Source organism: Balearica regulorum, chromosome 15 (assembly GCF_011004875.1).
Source record: "Balearica regulorum gibbericeps isolate bBalReg1 chromosome 15, bBalReg1.pri, whole genome shotgun sequence".
Classification (NCBI taxonomy): domain Eukaryota; kingdom Metazoa; phylum Chordata; class Aves; order Gruiformes; family Gruidae; genus Balearica; species Balearica regulorum.
This window is the reverse complement of record NC_046198.1, coordinates 11,356,769-11,373,930: the sequence shown is the minus strand read 5'-3', so window position 1 is coordinate 11,373,930 and position 17,162 is coordinate 11,356,769. Positions and strand designations below refer to the sequence as shown.

The window sequence follows — 17,162 nt, the reverse complement described above, 5'->3', positions numbered from 1 at the left end:
CTCACAAGCAATGGTTTGAAGTTTTACAGGTGCCAAACCATGAGACCCCAAACAGCAAGTAACTCAAGGGATTAAAAGTAGGGCAAAGTACTGCAACTGCACTTCTTTCTGTATTCCAGCCAGACAGGAGGGAAGGTCCTAAAGCATCTGAATGAGTTAGGATAGGATTGTTATCCCCTGCAGTGGGGAGCACCTTCCTTCCATCCCTCAGCCTCCAAAAGGGAGGGTAGCCTCCTCACTCTGTTAGCCTACGCTGAAGAAGCCCAAATGATCTCCTTTCAACTCCTCACAACCTCCTTCCTAAGCCTACAGCTCTTCCCTAGCGCTGCCATCTGCAGCCCTGCTGACCCCCAACTCAGGGGACCTTGCACTTCAGGCCTCCTCATACCCAGAGGACCTGCAGACGCCTGGCTCATGCCCCAACACGGACAGCCATAGCCTCCTTCACCTCACAAGGTGATAAAGCATCAGGGATGACAAGGTTTATGGTCCAATCTAGAGTTGTCCAAGCCAGCTAAGACTACTTCCATTGATCTCAGTGAACTGTGGATCCAGTCTTTAGAAAGGCCGCCTATAATACACAGAAAAAAGTAAGGATATGGCAAAATTTCTCAGAAGGCAACATATAGATACCAGGTCTCCCTTCCCTGGCAGGATTTAAGTGCCTTCCCAGTCCCCGGCACACTCATCCTCTCCCTTCCCTCTGTGAGGGAGTCGAACACCTCACGGCGCACGCGCATGCCCGATGGCTGCCTTTGTGTGAGGCACGGGCACGGCGCGCGGTCGTGTCCCCCCCCCCAGGCCTCCCGCTGCGCAGGCGCAGAGCGGCTCCCCGGCGCGCCCCGGCTTCCCCCGCCCCTGCAGCGCGACGGCGGCGGCGCAGGCGCAGCCCGCGGGGTGGTGCGCAGGCGCAGAGCGCGTTTCCTGGCTCCCTTGTCAGTGCCGGGCCCCCCCCCCCCTCGGCCTCCGCTGCCGGCCGCTCCCTCTCTCGCCGCCCGGAGCGGAGTCGCGTTGACTGACCAGAGTCCGCGAGTCCCGCTCCGCTCCCGCCGCCTCAGGTGAGTCCCCGCACCGGGGGCGGCTGTCCGTGGCGCCGCTGGGCTGGCCTGCCCCCGCCCCTAGTGGGATGGTGGTGGGGGGGAAGCCTGCAGGCCCGCCGGTGCTGAGGGGGTGGCGGGGGGGAGTCACTTCAGCCCCGGCCCACCCGGGGGCGGGGAGCCGTGCCCGGCCCTGCCGCTGGGCGGGGAGGCTGGGGGCACTTTTCTGAGGGTGAGGCGATGGGGACCCCTCAGCCCCTTCGCCCTGATGGGACGGGCCCGCGCGGGGTGGATGGATGGGGCCGGGGAGGGAGCAGCCGGGCGGGCTTCGGCGGGGCGGCACCTTGTCCCCTGCCTCTGCCCCACCGTGGCCTCCGCAGCAGCGCTGTGCACCTGTGTTATCTGTGCGGGGCAGGGCCGCAGCCCGCAATCCATCCCAAACCGGTCGGCTTTATAATGCTAATGGTGTCCTGTGTCAGTAGGCTTGCCTGTGAGGAGTCACCCTCTTGGGAAAGCTGCGCTGAGTGACTTGGAAGGGAATGACAGTAGTAGGAGGCAGTCCTTAATTATAGGCATGTCTCTGCCAGATGTTTGAAAGTGATGTAGGTGCTTTGAAAATAGGCAAGGATTAAAAAGATCCCTTTCATACACACACACACACTCTCTCCACCTCTGAGTCTGCACCCTTCCTAGCTGCTTGTCCAGGGATGGCTTTACACCAGGTATCTCACCTCATAGAGAGATGATAACAGCTAAGTCCTGTACTTCCCAACCTTGATCTTCTCAGTCTACTTACTGAAAGAACTCCTGCTGTACCAAGGTGCAAAACGTCCTTTTTTAAATTTTTTTAAATTTAGTGAAACTCAAGGACAGTTACTTTGCGTTTGAAAAAAAGATCAGGGATAGCTATGTTAAGTACTTGGCTAACAAAGTTATCCTAACTATCTTTCCTATGTGAGATGCTGAGGCTGGCTGACAGGAGGGCATTGAGGGCTTCACTACATATGAATTGTATCAAGAATTATAGAGCCAGTTGCATTTTCTTTTGTGAAATACGAGTTTGATTTTTGTCTGTCTATTGCTAAGGAATAAATATAACTGGAAGACTTCTTCCTGAAGAGCATAGCACCGCACCTATCAAATGACAGAAATAGTAGTGCTTTGTGAGATTATCATCACTCTTGTTTTTTATGAACTTGTTACCAAAATGGAAAACAGTCGCTTGCTACAAGTTACGGTGCTTAAGAAGCTCAGTCAATGGGAAGGAATGGATCATATTGCATGTCTAGGCTGTCTTTGGGAACAGTGTGTAGGTTAGTAAAAATCTGTGAACTAGAAGTTAGGATGGGACCATATAATTTATATGTGGTGCCAATCTGTGAAGAAAATACCAGGGTTATATTAGAAAGTGTTTCGAAATAGCTGCATTCCTTGGGGAGGGGAGATTGGATATTTTTATGTTTTATTTCAGAAAGAGTAGAAAAGGCTGAGCATTCCTTGTTGGTAGAACAGCTCTTCAACTTTTCCTGTATATGGAAATGTACTGCTACTGAATGTTGGCATGTACTAAAGCAAGATCGTGGAAAGAGCAATTTGCAGTTGTGTTTTGCTTACATTAACACATGGAATCTCAAATCATGGCTGTCCAAGGTAACTTGGATTATGTCAATGTTTTCACATTAATAAAAAGTAACTAATTATTCTGCTTAGGACTGCATATATTTAATAGCTTCATTTGATTGGTAGAATATGATTATTAGAAGAACCATGAAAATCATGCTGGTTAAAATTATGAACTGGACTTAAAGCTTATATAATTAAAAGTTATATTTGAAGTACATTTGAAATGTAACCATAAGTCATATTTCTTTAAAATAGGAGTGCTTGATTTCTCAAAAAAAAAAAAAAAAAAAAAGAAAAGAAACTTTCTCCAGTTATTTGCATTGGCAAAGTACTGTATCATCTCTGCTCCAAGGTTCAGCACTTTCAGCATAGTTGTTAAACTAGTGGTGTGATAGTAATTGCTAAGCTTCGTAAGAACTTACTCATCTTTCATTCACTCCTGAGTTTCTGTTGGACTGCCATTCATTTCCTGTTTGCTTCCAAATTCCTACCTTGTCCTGAAGTCTCCACCCTGTGCTAACATAGCCATACTTGGGTATGTTGTAAATTCAGGCTATAATGGGTGTGGATGTGTTGGAATGACATCACAGAGATACCTCTTTTTAGATGTATATGTAGGGGTAAAAAGACTTTGATTCATCAGCCAAGGATAAATTGCTCTGAAAATCAGAGGAATATATAGAAGGAGTTGACAAATCCAAGTTGTATGAATTGAACTATGCACATTTTAATTATTACAGGTGACCTTGAGTTTTTATGATGCTATCTTCCATCCATTTATGCTGCCCTTGATAAATACAGGACATAGAATACAATATGATATTTCATACAACTTTGTAATTGTGGGTCAGCACGCCTCCGGTTGCAGATGTTCAGCTCTATCTCTTGTAGCAGTTGTAAGTTAAAGAAAAAACTAGGTGTCTAGCTAAAGTACTTGCAAACTATAATGATTCAGCTTGTTCGTTCGGTATTTGAATCTCATGGGGGCAAAAGCCTAACTATAAAACAGTTAAGTGCTAGGATTAATTTGAAGAAATTAGTAATTAGTTAATTAGTAATCTTAATATTTTTTCCCTAGGATACATATAAATGGCTTTATCAAATAATACATCAGCAGATTACAGTTACATATCAATGTTCTGGGCACACCAATTTAACCTCCTGAAAAAGAAGAAGAAAATTACTTTAGTGTTGCCTGTGACCCTCAATACATGTCAGGATTTTGAATCAACTCGCTGAGATATGTCCCTAGAATTTTTATTTATTTCCCCAAGTATTCTATTTCCATAGTAAAATTATTAGGTTTGTTAGATTTCCTAAGAACCTGGTGTCTCACTTGTGAGGATACACTAAGAAGCAAGCATATATGGCTTTTAGGGCAATTGCAATTAGCTATAGTAAGCAGGACAGTTAAAATTCATTGGCCTACTGAAGAGATATAGACACATGGCAAAGACAGCTCTTCAGTGGTCTTAACATATTTACTGAGTAAGTTTGCGATCGTCTGTAAGTAAATTGTAATATTGGACTGAAAAAACCTTGGTAAATGTTGAAGGCTGATTTTATTTTAATAATTATCTAATTTTGAAGTGTTTTCTTTTCAATTTTACACCTTTCAGCTTTTTCAATTTTTGCAACATAGGAATATCTTTAACTCGGAATGTCTCTACATCAGTTTTTACTAGAGCCAATCACCTGCCATGCATGGAACAGAGACCGTACTCGTAAGTAATATGTTAGTTTTAATTTTTTTTGCAGGGCTATTTTCTCTTTGCTGTCAGTTTGTGATCTTGTAATTCTCTGGATCACGTTTAAGGAATGTATGGTCAAATACATAGTGCTGCATATTAAACGTTCCACTTGTGATCCAAAAAGCACACATCTTCTAAATCTGGACTTTTCTACACCCGTTACTGGAACTCTGGCATATGAGCAAATCTAGTGTTAGTAGTGTTCCAGAAAGCTTTGCCTCTTGGTCTGCACCTCATGAGAATGACCTGCCGCTTATCCTCTTTGACCCTCTATTTCCATACCCCCAAAGCAGCCCTTAATAGCCTACTTTTCTACTAGAACATGGATTGTTATGTTCAAAATGTGTTGTCTTTCTGTGCAGTATATTCACGATCATGTTACAACTACAGTTATTTAAGGTTATCCAGGGATGTTGGCCCTTTGTTTACAAAACCCATGTAATGCTCTGAAATTTGAGAATACAGGCTTTAAACTGGAAAATCTTTCCAAGTAAAGCATTTGTTACTTAAAAGTTTTCTGTACTATTGGGTTATTTTATTTCTTCTTCAAGAGATTGCCATTAGCCCTAATAATCATGAAGTCCACATCTACAAGAAGAGTGGGAACCAGTGGGTGAAGGCTCACGAGCTAAAGGAACATAATGGACATATTACAGGTAAGTGAAGAATGTGCTGTGTCAGACATTAGGTTTGTCCGCCCCCTGTTTTTCCCCAGCTGAGAATCTGAACAGGAAATCTGCAAGTGTTGAGTAAATAGATCTTTTTATAGATTGGCATTCCCACTTGCAGAGAGCTTTGCAGTATTTTTCTGGACCACATGCAATGAATGTTAGGAAGAAAAGCCCTATGTCATTTTCAGGCATTTTGGTAGAATAACTGAGCTTTTCTATCTATTGCTTATGTTTCATGTGTAATAACATAATGAGAATAAGTTTTCAGTTCTGAATTAATCTGGTTGTGTGTCAAACTCTCCTGGTGATACATGCTGCTGTCTTTCAAGTGCTAGTATTAAAACTTCATCAAGTATACAACTGTTGCGTTGGTTTGTGGTTTCTGACAGCAATAAATATCCTTTTTTACGGACTGTATAAACACTTGAAGTGGTCAGTCCTGGACTTATGACAGACCATCAGTGAGTGCATTTTACTGCAGGCCCAGAGTATCTGTAGATCCACAATGAAAATACAAGAATAGCTGCCACGATGAGTCACAAGGTGTTATTTTTAAAATGTGATTGTCTTGCGGTAGTCTTTTATATTACTGTTTTTTTCATGGTGATATTTTTATAAAGGCTTTATTCTCTAAGGAAATGAAAGTAATTAATACAAGCACTTGCCCAAAACAGCAATATCCTTTATTCTGTTCTCAACTTGCCAATGGGCAGAAGTATCTGCCTAGCAGTGTTTTGCAGGAACTTTATTCAATTTATCTGATTCTTGCTGTCAAAGAGCCCAACTGTACCTGCTCTTTTGTGAAGAGTCACTTGGGCTGGATTTATAAATGACATGCTGTTCCCCAAAAACATTTCTCTGCATTTTTCTTGTACCTGTTAGTGTTAGAAGCCAAATATTCATGACTTGGGAAAAGAGCTCTGCACTTTCCTGCGTAGCATGTACCTTTGGAATACTAAATGCTGTGGTTGTTGTAAAGAGTAGACTTAAACTGTGGTTAGACGCAGGAGATAGGCTGATCAGACCGCCTGTTGCCTCTGACAGGAGTGATTCAACTGCTGCCATTCCAGCTTCTGATCACAAGGGACAGGGTCCCTTGTCTTGCTTTCCTCTGTCTTGATTCAGATATTTGTGGTGAGCTGCTTCTGTTCACTTACAGGAAGAGTGTTATTCACTTTTTTTTGCTGGCTTAGTTTTCTGCTAGGCTAAAAAGCTGAACTTGCCGTGGGTCAGAACACTGGTGCTGGTGCAAGGGATATGGTGGGAAAGAGAAGTGAAAAGAGAGAGGATGGTCCCCCTTTCAAAAGCAATGCTAGATTGACTTCTGTAACTGGTTTCAGACTATCAGCCTCCTCAAAATTGAACTTTTTAAGCATAAGCCTGTTTTGAAGTAGACCATATATGACTGGTATGGGAAAGTTAGTACAGATTCTTTCCATATCTTTTATCCTTTTTTCAGTTTATGTGCTTAAGGAATGTTTTTAATACAGACAGTTTTAATATGGAAAACCATTGAAATACGAATTTGTGGCAGGAGAGTTAAGGATTGCACTCTGCATCTCAAAGAGTGATGCTGAACAAAAGATGAAAAATAATGTTGCCGTGAGAATTTCTGGGTGAGAACATCCTTCATTGCATAAGAAGGCAGGCTTATCAAGGGCTTAATTTATTCTTTGAATTTGGATTGGGTTTTTTTTGCTTGGTAAACTTTTCTTTCTCATGGCACAGCTTACATAGGCATGGAAAAAATGTAAGGATTGTATCAGTACATAAAGATTGATAACTTCTAACCAAAAAAAAAACCAACCCAATCCCGCTATCTAAACTTCCAGATTGTGTCTGCGGTCTGGCAGTAAGTAGACAACTATGTTAGCAGTTTGTGCATAATTTTAGAATTGCTGGATTTCAGCTGTTGAAATGGGTCTCTTGCAGAAGTTGGTGGTTTGCAGGGTGCTGGCGGACAGGCCGTAGCTGGTCTGCAGAGCTCCACCTGTTGGCCAGCCATCAGAGCAGGCTTCCTTAGCAGGCAAATTCTCTGTGGAATTTGGAAATTTGGGATCTGCAATTTTGGTGAAAGCTAGTGGGAGAAACTGATATCCCTAACAGTTTAAAATGGTGCTTGGAGAATAAGTGCAGAAGGGGAATACTAACATAACAGTAATAACTGTCTCGGTGAGACTGTCTCTGTTTTGACTTACTGTAAAACAAACTGTATAAAGGGAAAAGTTTATTAATGTGAATTTTAATTGCAGGTATTGACTGGGCTCCCAAAAGCGATCGCATTGTAACTTGCGGTGCAGACCGTAATGCCTATGTCTGGAGTCAGAAGGATGGCGTGTGGAAACCAACCCTTGTGATCCTGAGAATTAATCGTGCAGCCACCTTTGTGAAATGGTCTCCCTTGGAGAACAAATTTGCTGTGGGAAGTGGAGCTCGACTTATATCTGTGTGCTACTTTGAATCTGAAAATGACTGGTGAGCTGTTTGAGTTTAATTTCCATTTAAGCCTTTAAGGTCTGCATGGGAAAGCTAAAGCCTGCAGTTTAATGATGGTAACTAGGCTACTATTTTACTAATTCCCAAAATCTTCAGGAAACTTAGAGGGATAGGCCTCGTCAGTTCTTTTGTGGATTTTTTACATCTTAAGGAAAAGGTTCTCTCTTTTACTTCTTTACTTTGGTGTAGCACCTAAAGGCTTTTGACTTAGCATATGTCCAGGTTATACACGTTGGTGTGGATGTGTTCCGACTGACTGCCATAAACATATGTTGCTTTTCTAAATGTGCAAGAATTTCTGCAGAGTAAAAATTTCTTTACCACAACTGTGTGGCTGAAAAAAATAAAAGGTTTCTTCCCCCTACTTACTTCCATAGTGAATGAAGAAACTTTGACTTGAGTCTTTCTTCCGTATAGATTATTTTGGGCTATTTCTTGTCATTAAAGAATTCAAGTCTGTCACTTATCTCCAAGGTGGTCTACTGGAAGATGTTCGAGCTTGTCTCTGTTCTGTATTCTGTCATATATTTATATCACAGTTTATAGATTTCAGACAGGATTATCACAAATATTTCCACCATTAATATTTTTCTCTCTTCGGCATCTAAACTTTGTGCTTCTGATCTTTAATGGATCTACATTTGTAACTGTACACATTGGAGCTACATTTACCATATCATCTGTAGGTGAAATCAGTATGTGAGTATCTGTTACTTTAGGTTGCATAAACATGCATAAAAACAGAGTGTCTGTGCCTGCTGTTCTGTGTGCAGTCTTCCGTGTGGAGATGGTAAACAATGAGACCATTTGCAAAATATATTTTAAAGATTGTTTTGGACTTCTGTGCTTTCCAGCATATTTGGTTACTAACATTTTCTCTGCCTCACTTGTCTGCAGAAGAATCAAAATCCCATATGTTGAAGACAAATAATTTAATGCAATCCATAAAACTGCTTGTGCCTGATGGAAGTAAATTCAAAGAAAAAGCACCATCATCCCAAAGGCCATCAAGTGAATAATAGATTTCATTACTATTTTGTAAATAGTTCAAACAAACCAAATCTGCTGAGACATGTTTAGGCTAATATAGATGCGTTCAACATCAGGACCACTTGTCACTGTACCCCAAATAATTGAGATGTATACACTGGTCATATCATTGGCAGTTCATCTATTTACCTGTGGTGTTTTATAGTTATTGTATTACTAAACAGTGGAAAAGTTGATAGGTAAGAGAGATGACTGTAGAACTCACTGGAAGAAGCCAGAGAGGAAGTGTACTTAGTGGTGTAAGAAAATAGTGCTTCTTAGCTCAATATCACTGTCAAAGCTGAGCCGTTGTTCATAAGATGTAAGGGACCACACAGTTACTGTGCAAAATTCACATTAAGGAGTTCATTCTGATGCATTGCAAACATGAGTTAAAGGGGAATAGGATTCAGGTGAAGAAATACATATTTAATGTGAATTTGTTTATAATCTTTAAAATTTTAGCTAAGATAACCATATAAAGTTCACAGACTATACCAGGCAATATGAAAGATTTGGGTAGAATGTGAGTTTTATTGCAAAACTGCTGGGTTTAGTCATTGGCAAAGGATGATCTCCTTGAGGAGTATTTCATGCATTTGGGGGAGTCCGGTAACATATTTTCATATAAATTTTATCTCTCTCTTCATTTAGGTGGGTGAGCAAACACATTAAAAAGCCCATTCGTTCCACTGTCCTTAGCCTGGACTGGCACCCCAACAATGTTTTGCTGGCTGCTGGATCCTGTGACTTCAAGTGCAGGTGAGAGAAAATAAAGTGTCTGTAAATCAATTTGGATTGGTGGTTCAAGATAGTAGCGTGAGCATGTTGACCACGTGTTTGCTATCAGAATAGAAGATGGCTCATTGCATACTGTTGTTGTTACCAAAATAAAATATCCAGCTTAAGAGACTTGGCTTTGGTGCTTCTGCCGGCAGACTTTGGGCTACTAACATGTATCTGTCAAGGGATACACCTGAATTTAATGAACTGGTGAGTTTCGTTACTCGGAGTACACGGAAGTACTGCTACTCAGCACTGGGTGCTGAGATCCAGTTATTAGGCTGAAATTAGACTACCAGGTGCTATCCTCCAGAAAAACACCACTGCTAGTTAGAGTTTAAAAAGCAATATCCTAATGCTGCAGTTCCAAAATCAGGGTAACTCAGCACTTCCAAAGGAGGTGTCTCACCTTTTTCTTCCCCGAGTCACTCGCTCTCTCCCCTTTGCCTGTCCTAGCCTTAATGTTCTTGCAGCACTGTGGTGAGCAGGGTGAAGGAATTGATCCACCTGAAACTCAGTGTAACATTTTTGAAGAACATTAAAAAAAAGGCTGGTAAAAGGATATTGGCATGTGAGATGGATGGGGTAGTCTTTCAAACTGACTGTGAAATTATACCATGAGGGACAGGTCCTGCAAGTTGCTCTGTGCTGAGTGATTGGGGTCACTGCAATGAAGTCTACATGGAGAACTTCTGCAGAGTGGTTGACTTTAATTCATATTTTACTTAATCACTTGTGCCTTGAATAATAATGAAAGCTTCTTTTCTTAAATTCTTGATGTAATAGGGCAATTTTTAAGCTTCAAAGTGTGTACTAAAAATGACTAAGATGGTGTGGGAGGGGGAGGTGAGACTGACTATTACATTCCTTATTTCAGAATGAAACCCATGCCTCTCAATTCTATCCTTTGATACCTTTTTATGTAAGGAGACATGTTAAATGGATGCTGGGAAGAAGAGAGTTGTCTCCCTTTCCTGCTTTATCTCCAGTTTTAATTAGAGAAACGATACATGTTCCCTTCCTTTCACAAAAAGTGTGATGTAAAACGTACTCTTTCATCTTCCAGAAGCAGCTGCTTTTCACATGTGGAAATTTTTTCATGTGTGTTCATAAAGCATCTCGGCACTTTGACATTAGGTCAGCTGATATATATATATATATATTGCATTCCTGATTATCTCGTCTTTCCTGTTTTGGTTGAGAAGTTAGATTCACATAATTTTCTGTTCAGTGTGATTTTTTTTTTTAAATTATTTTTTGGGGAGAAGAAAGTCAAGGTTTGGTTCAATCAATTTCCTAGGAGCATTCTCTAGAAGACTTGCTTAGTCTTTTGTTTCCCATCGAAAAACTCATTCTGTCCTGCATCTTATTTCTCTGAAAATGGGATATATTTGGAAAAAAAAACCCCACAAAAACAAACCAGATACTGATTTAAAACATTTGGGAAACTTTCTGTTCTTCCTTAACATTGTACTTCAGGATGAATCATTTAATAATTTTGCTGCTTTTGTCATAGAAATCTCCATAAGGAAAAATTAAAGGAAGGAAAAGTAATGGAGAATGATACTGGGGTTTTGTTTGTATTTGTTCCCCCAAAATCATGAAAGAATATTCTTTTTGGTAAATGATGAATACAGATCTCTGGAATTCCAGTTCTAGGGAATGCTCATTTACATATTAAACATAATAAAGCTATCTGGGCCTGAAGTATGCATCTGTTCTGATAGGTGGTTCTGAAGAAAATTATGAAATGGATCTGCCAGAGCCACTGCCAACTAATAAGCAGCTAAGTGAGAGACATTTTGGAAAAATAATGGAGGGCAGAAGAGGCTTCAAGTTGATACGTATTCAGCAGAGCTTTTTTGGTGGCTGGCCTAGATGAGCTCCTCTTAGATTTGTCTTTAGAAATACATATATAGCTAACAGCACTGCATAGGTGTGAATTTTATATTCTTGCTGGAACAATGTTGCTGTGGGAAAGAAAGTCATTTCCCAGTATTCTTTGAAGGCTGGGGCCTTCAAGCTGAGATGATTTTGGTTTTAGAGAGAGACTTTAGTAAGGGAAATTACCTTTTTTTTTTTTTTTTTAAACAGCTATCTTCAAGGTCTTTCACTACTTAGGAATGATTTTTCTGCCTTGTGTCAAAGGCTGTTGCTTTAAACATCTTGTCCTATTTCCATATATTAAGAGAACCATCCTTTTAGATGTCTCTATAAAATTAAGTTTGTTGAAGGATTATCATTAGATTATATTTAAACTGATAGAGCCGAATATAAATTCATACTTAATTCTCTGAAAATCTGTACCTAATATAGCTGCAGTTAAACCCTTCTTGTTCCAAATGATCAGCTGTATTTGAATAAGCTGAATATAGGTATCTTTTGAAGTGCATACCCCACACATGTAAAAGGTTTAAGAACAGGGAGGGGGGAGCAACATTTCCCTAAACTTACTATAAAATAATTCCTTTCTGTGTTTGACTGCAACCATGACTATTTGATCATGTTTTTTTGTTTATACTGAAACATTTCTTTGGTAGTAGTATGGTGTAGCTCACTTGCTCCTCCTGTTCAATGGACTCTAATCCTATGTTTGTGACGTCCCAGTAACTTCCATGGTAACAGTCAAGAACACCATATTGTGGCATGTCTGAATCATGCAGAAGGAATTTGATGAAAGGGGGAGGCTTTCTGTTTAAACATATCTTGAAAATTGTAGTGCTGGGAAAAAAACTATAAAAACATTGTGGTATTTCAGGTTTTCAAAGCATTCTTTCAGTAATGAGCCAGAATAAGGTGGCTCAGAGCCCCTTTGCTGGCATTTGAACATCAGTTTTCTTTCTTTGAAATCTGGCTAAAAAGTGAATGTTCTTAAAAAGTGGGTAATTTTGTAGGTGTTTGTATTAGCTTCTAATTATACGGTGCGATTCATGGTTTTTCTCTAACTGAAGAATTGACTCTTTGAGTTACTTGCACCACAAAAGGATGAAAGGGAAATCTGAGCACAGTGGAAAATGCAATGATAATGTATGGTTTTGTGCCATCTTCTGGAAAAAAAAGGAGATACACACAAGACATGGCATTTATGAGAAACCTGTGTGGATTACACCCTTTGTACTATTGCTTTCTCTCTGTATATGGAAGCTTCCCAGCCACTAGTGGCTTGTTGTTTAAAGATACTGTAGTATTTTATTTTGGTAGAATTAGAATGCATCTAGTTGATTCCAATGTGAAATATGTATTCAACTCCCAGGAGGTTTTTTCTGTCTGTGTTCATGCTGAAATCTTTTCTTTGCAGGGTGTTTTCTGCTTACATTAAGGAAGTGGATGAAAAACCAGCCAGTACACCATGGGGCTCCAAAATGCCTTTTGGGCAGCTGATGTCAGAATTTGGGGGTGCTGGAAGTGGCGGATGGGTGCATAGTGTCAGTTTTTCTGCCAGCGGTAACCGCCTAGCCTGGGTCAGTCATGATAGTACTGTGTCAGTTGCTGATGCCTCAAAAAATATGATGTAAGTACGCTCTTTCTGCTAGTTATTAGCTGTTTGACACTAGAAGGAAGCAGCATGTGGAATGTTGTGCTTGCAGCAACAAGAGGAAAGCTGTGACTGCTGTTTCCAGTTTTGGCAATTTTATTGTAGGTTCCAGGGGTCTCTTTGAGGCATCTATAGATAAGGTAGATTCTTCGAATTTTAGAATGTATAATTTAAATTTCTTATAAGATGACTTCTAAGAGGGTCTTTGGGGGGGGGGGGGGGGAAGCATTTGAGAAAGATATGTTCGACTCGAGTGTTTGGGGAAACAGTATTTCCTTGTAAATGGATCCAAGAGACCTCCAGAAACACATTCACTCCATAACTCCTAAGACCCCATCCCCAGCCAGGATCTGGAAGGTTAAGTTGAAGTTTTTTTGGGCTGTATTCTTTATAAACTCTTGCTGCTGTTTGCACATGATGCTAGCTAATTTCAGTGTTTCACCTGGAATACTTCATGTTTGTTATAAATCTTCCAGGACACTTTAATTAGGTTAAAACTTTTTATCACAAATTACAGCCTTCTGATGTCACCTCAGGACAACAGAGCTACACTGACTTCTTTCCAGTAACCCTTGTGTGGGAATGGTCTCTATTTTTTTTGTTGGAGCCAAAGATGAGAGGTTGCAGTGAAGTCCTCTAACAAATGTTCTTGTGTTCAGGGTTTCACAGCTGAAAACAGAGTTCCTCCCACTCCTGAGTGTGTCATTTGTCTCCGAGAACAGCGTGGTGGCAGCTGTAAGTGTCTATTATTTTCTCCTTGTAGAGTGTTGTAGTGTTTTGGAGAGGGAGAAACACCGTACATTATGAAGTTAGTAATAAGTAAGCCCTTCTGTCTGTATTTCTGCAATTAACAGCAGCAGGAAAAAGGAAGGGTGGCTAGGTTGATTATGTCTCTTGACATACTTTCATGATGTCTGGTTGCAGGGCCATGACTGCTGCCCAATGCTCTTCAACTGTGATGAGCGTGGCTTGCTGACCTTCGTTTCCAAACTAGACATTCCAAAACAGAGCATCCAGCGCAATATTTCCGCCATGGAACGTTTCCGAAACATGGATAAAAGAGCCACTACAGAAGATCGTAACACTACCCTGGAGACACTGCACCAAAACAGTATAACGTGAGTGTCTTGGCTGTCAATATGAGGTTTCCCAGAATATACCACAAACCCATGAGAGCTTGAATTTGCTATACCAGATGGGTTGAGCTGGTATCCCATTTCCAGTTTTGCCTTTCACTAACAGCTGTCTGTTTCTGGGACTTAGAAGCTGGTAAAGTTAATCATTAACATGGCATGCATGCTATTTCTGTTTGTTCATGTATAATGTGTACTGTAACTTGAACACGGTTTATCTTATCAAATATGTAGGTAGCTCACAGGAGGTTGGTAGCACTGTGCCAAATGTAGTCGGCAAAATTCACCTGAAACAGGAAGTCACAGGCTTCCTATTTCAGATGGTATTTCCATCTGTATTTATTCACCAAAAGGATTGATTCAGGTTAATCAAGTAAAATATCCTTGCATTTTAAAAACCATGTGAGCCCAGAGGATGCTAACATTTCTGAGGCAATTTGTCTTTATTCAAGGAAAATGTATAGGCTACAGCCACCAAGCGATAAAAGAGCTTTCTGCATCCTTTTTCTTTGCTTTTTTTTCTGAAGCATTGTACCAAAAATCTAGCATAAGCTCTGCTATACTCATGTCTCCCTTTGAGAGCGTAGGAGTTGAATTCAGCCCAAATTTCCCAGCTTTTTGGCTCTCTGGAATGGGTGTCTGTGTTACAGCTATCACTCTCTGTTTTCAGCCAAGTGTCTATTTATGAGATAGACAAACGAGATTGTCGTAAATTCTGCACCACCGGCATTGATGGAGCAATGACCATCTGGGATTTCAAGGTATGCTTTTACTACCGTGTTTATGTGAACTGGGTGCGGTGGTGGGTTTTTTTGATCTCTAGCATCAACTTCTGGGGCTCAGCCCTAATGCAGGTTTTATTAGCAATAGGAAATCCAGACTGGAATATTCAAGAGCATTAGTGAACTCCATAAGGAAGCAAGATCCAAGATTCAGCATAAATGCAGATAGACTTTGTTTAGCATATGGTGCTAATCCAAACTTAATTTTTTAATGGACTCACTTAATGTCCCTGTAGGAATCCCACCAATTCTTTCCTTTTCCAACCTCAACCTCAGCCACAACCAGGCTGGAACGATCATCGATACAAGACGACCTGCTATCTCTTCTTGCTCCCTTCCTTGTGCATTCTGCTCGCTATCTTTCTGCAGAACATGGTCCTGCCCTCTCATAATTAACTCCTCAAAGTAGTAAGAAGTTTCCTGAAAGAGTTAGAAAATACAGTAAGCACTGTATTGAAAACCTGAAAAGGATTTAATGCAAGTGCTTGCTTTGCTGGGGACTGGCCAACAGAGGTCTCTGCTGGCCTCCTCAAGCTGCTGAGAGCTGTGCGCTGCCTTCTAGGAAAAGAATAATTTGTCTGTATTTCATAATGCCAGAAAGCTCTGGTGGGGACAGGAGCCAAATAAGAAATTGAGGTGGTATATAGACTGTTATAATGCAGTTTCAGGGAAAGGGGGTGGAATCATTGGTCTATATATGCATGAATGATTGTAGTGGTGTCTGGCTTTTGAATATGAGCCTAATCTCAAGTATTCAGAGTTTTTCCTCTTTGTTGTTAACATCAGCATTTACACTGAATTATTTAACACAGGGTACTGTAGCAGATTGTGATTAAGATTTTCTCTCTTTCAAGACCTTAGAGTCCTCTATTCAAGGTCTACGAATCATGTAAAGACGGATTTCTGTGATCTAGCAGGACAAACTGCTTGACCGAACGCAGCTCCCACATCTGCACAAACCCGAAAAGGGAGGAGGAAGGTGGAATATTTGGAAACACTGAGAAAATACAGCTTGGCAGATTTTCTTTTGAATCTAAATTTGGTGAATTGTGTTGGTTTCAATCAGCTGTGATTGTTCTTTTTTTTTTTTATTTTTTTCAGTTGGTTGTTTCATTCCATTCTTTACCAAAGCTGCTCCTTAAGTAGTTTATTGCAGGAAGTTATGAATCACTAACTTAAAAGGGGAATTTTATGTAAATTGTCTGCTAGAAATAATAATAATAAAAAAAAGAAAAACTGATTCTTTGTTTTGATGCTCATTACCAGTGATAAAAAAGGGATATTAAGGGAATTAACTCAGAGAGAGAGGGAGGGTGGGAAAACCCTGCAGTGATGTTCTGTGGCCTTAAACCAGGAAGAGTTCATCTTAACTGAAAGTTTCGTAAAGCTGACAGGTGAAGGCCTAGAGTTCTGATGGTCTGGATGTGAAGATTCAGCTGGGCTTCTTTCAGGGGAATTGTTCCCTTGAGGTGATGATTTTAGAGGATGAACGATTTTGTCCTGCTGACTCATAGTTCTGTCTGCCTGGCATTTAAATCCAGTAATAATAGCAGATTAACCTGAATGTCTTTTTGCATTGTCCGTTTAGTGGCTCGTAGTTTTCCAAAGGCAAATGACCAGAATTATTTTTCTACAAATCCTAAAAGGTAACTACAGACTTCTCACAGTGCAGTGCTTAGGGTACAGGGTGGAAGGCCGCACGTAGAAAGTGAAGGAAAAATCTGCTGAGCCAGATCTTAGGAGGACAAATTAAAAGCAAATCACTTTTTAAGGCCATGAAGCTACACAGGCCTGCATGTCATATCAGAGCCAAGTGCTTGGCCTATAAAATTCTGTGTTTGTAATGACTGGTGGAGAAATGAAGCACACTTAATGAAGGTATTGGCGTGGTCTGGCTTCTGTACAGATCCTTTGTCTCCAGGTGACTGTATCTTTTGAAGTTCAGTTCTGAGCCTTGGTAGCTCACTGAGGCATTTGCGCCTAACTTACTTTATTCGCGTAGTCTAGTTAAGATTAACTGTGTTTCTGCCTTGAGGCAGGGCTGTGCTCTGGAGGGGATTATCTGGCTCACAACATTGCTTTACAAGGTTTAAGACTTTGTAATTTCTGTTGAAAATGCAGAAGTGTCTTAAAAAAACCCCAATGACTAAATTTACCACTTCCTCGGGAACCAGAGTTGCTTCATACGCTGCTCATTTCTCAGCTCTGAGTGATTGAAAAGGGAGGGTTTAAGAGAAGCTCACAAAGCTGACAACTGCTGTTCTGCTGTAAGCGAACTGTCTGTCGCAGAGCTGGATCATTTTCAGGTGTGATGTTGGTTGC

General features: G+C 40.8%; 2 protein-coding genes across 11 annotated transcripts in view; one reads left to right on the top strand and one right to left on the bottom strand.

Moving 5' to 3' along the window:
- KPNA7 (karyopherin subunit alpha 7) overlaps window positions 1–1,570 on the bottom strand; it is a 56,814-nt gene extending 55,244 nt beyond the window's left edge. For 5 of the 8 annotated variants that reach the window (XR_012837941.1, XM_075768039.1, XM_075768038.1 and 2 more), the window contains exon 1: window positions 1,431–1,570. The gene's annotated coding sequence lies outside the window, so the exon portion shown is untranslated. The remainder of the gene's footprint in view (window positions 1–1,430) is intronic. The other 3 variants (XR_012837940.1, XR_012837943.1, XR_012837942.1) reach the window with 2 other exon arrangements.
- ARPC1A (actin related protein 2/3 complex subunit 1A) lies at window positions 863–16,080 on the top strand. 3 transcript variants are annotated; one of them, XM_075768042.1, is made up of 10 exons: window positions 863–1,058; window positions 4,280–4,384; window positions 4,963–5,067; window positions 7,335–7,557; window positions 9,262–9,369; window positions 12,689–12,901; window positions 13,585–13,660; window positions 13,850–14,043; window positions 14,729–14,819; window positions 15,695–16,080. In XM_075768042.1, the coding sequence occupies exons 2-10, from the start codon at window positions 4,321–4,323 to the stop codon at window positions 15,731–15,733; spliced, it is 1,113 nt and encodes a 370-aa protein (XP_075624157.1). In that variant the 5' UTR covers window positions 863–1,058; window positions 4,280–4,320; the 3' UTR covers window positions 15,734–16,080. The 3 variants fall into 3 exon arrangements, with proteins under 3 accessions (XP_075624157.1, XP_075624158.1, XP_075624159.1); XM_075768043.1 differs by having other exon boundaries at window positions 891–1,058; window positions 4,303–4,384; XM_075768044.1 differs by lacking the exon at window positions 863–1,058 and adding an exon at window positions 1,720–1,857.
- The last annotated feature ends 1,082 nt before the right edge of the window (window positions 16,081–17,162 follow it).

Bases quoted from the DNA above. Each gene is read 5' to 3' on its own strand.
- ARPC1A (XM_075768042.1), top strand. From the start codon at position 4,321: ATGTCTCTACATCAGTTTTTACTAGAGCCAATCACCTGCCATGCATGG. The intron at 7,558-9,261 runs GTGAGCTGTTTG...CTCTTCATTTAG, and splicing joins TTTGAATCTGAAAATGACTG to GTGGGTGAGCAAACACATTA. The intron at 14,044-14,728 runs GTGAGTGTCTTG...CTCTGTTTTCAG, and splicing joins CTGCACCAAAACAGTATAAC to CCAAGTGTCTATTTATGAGA.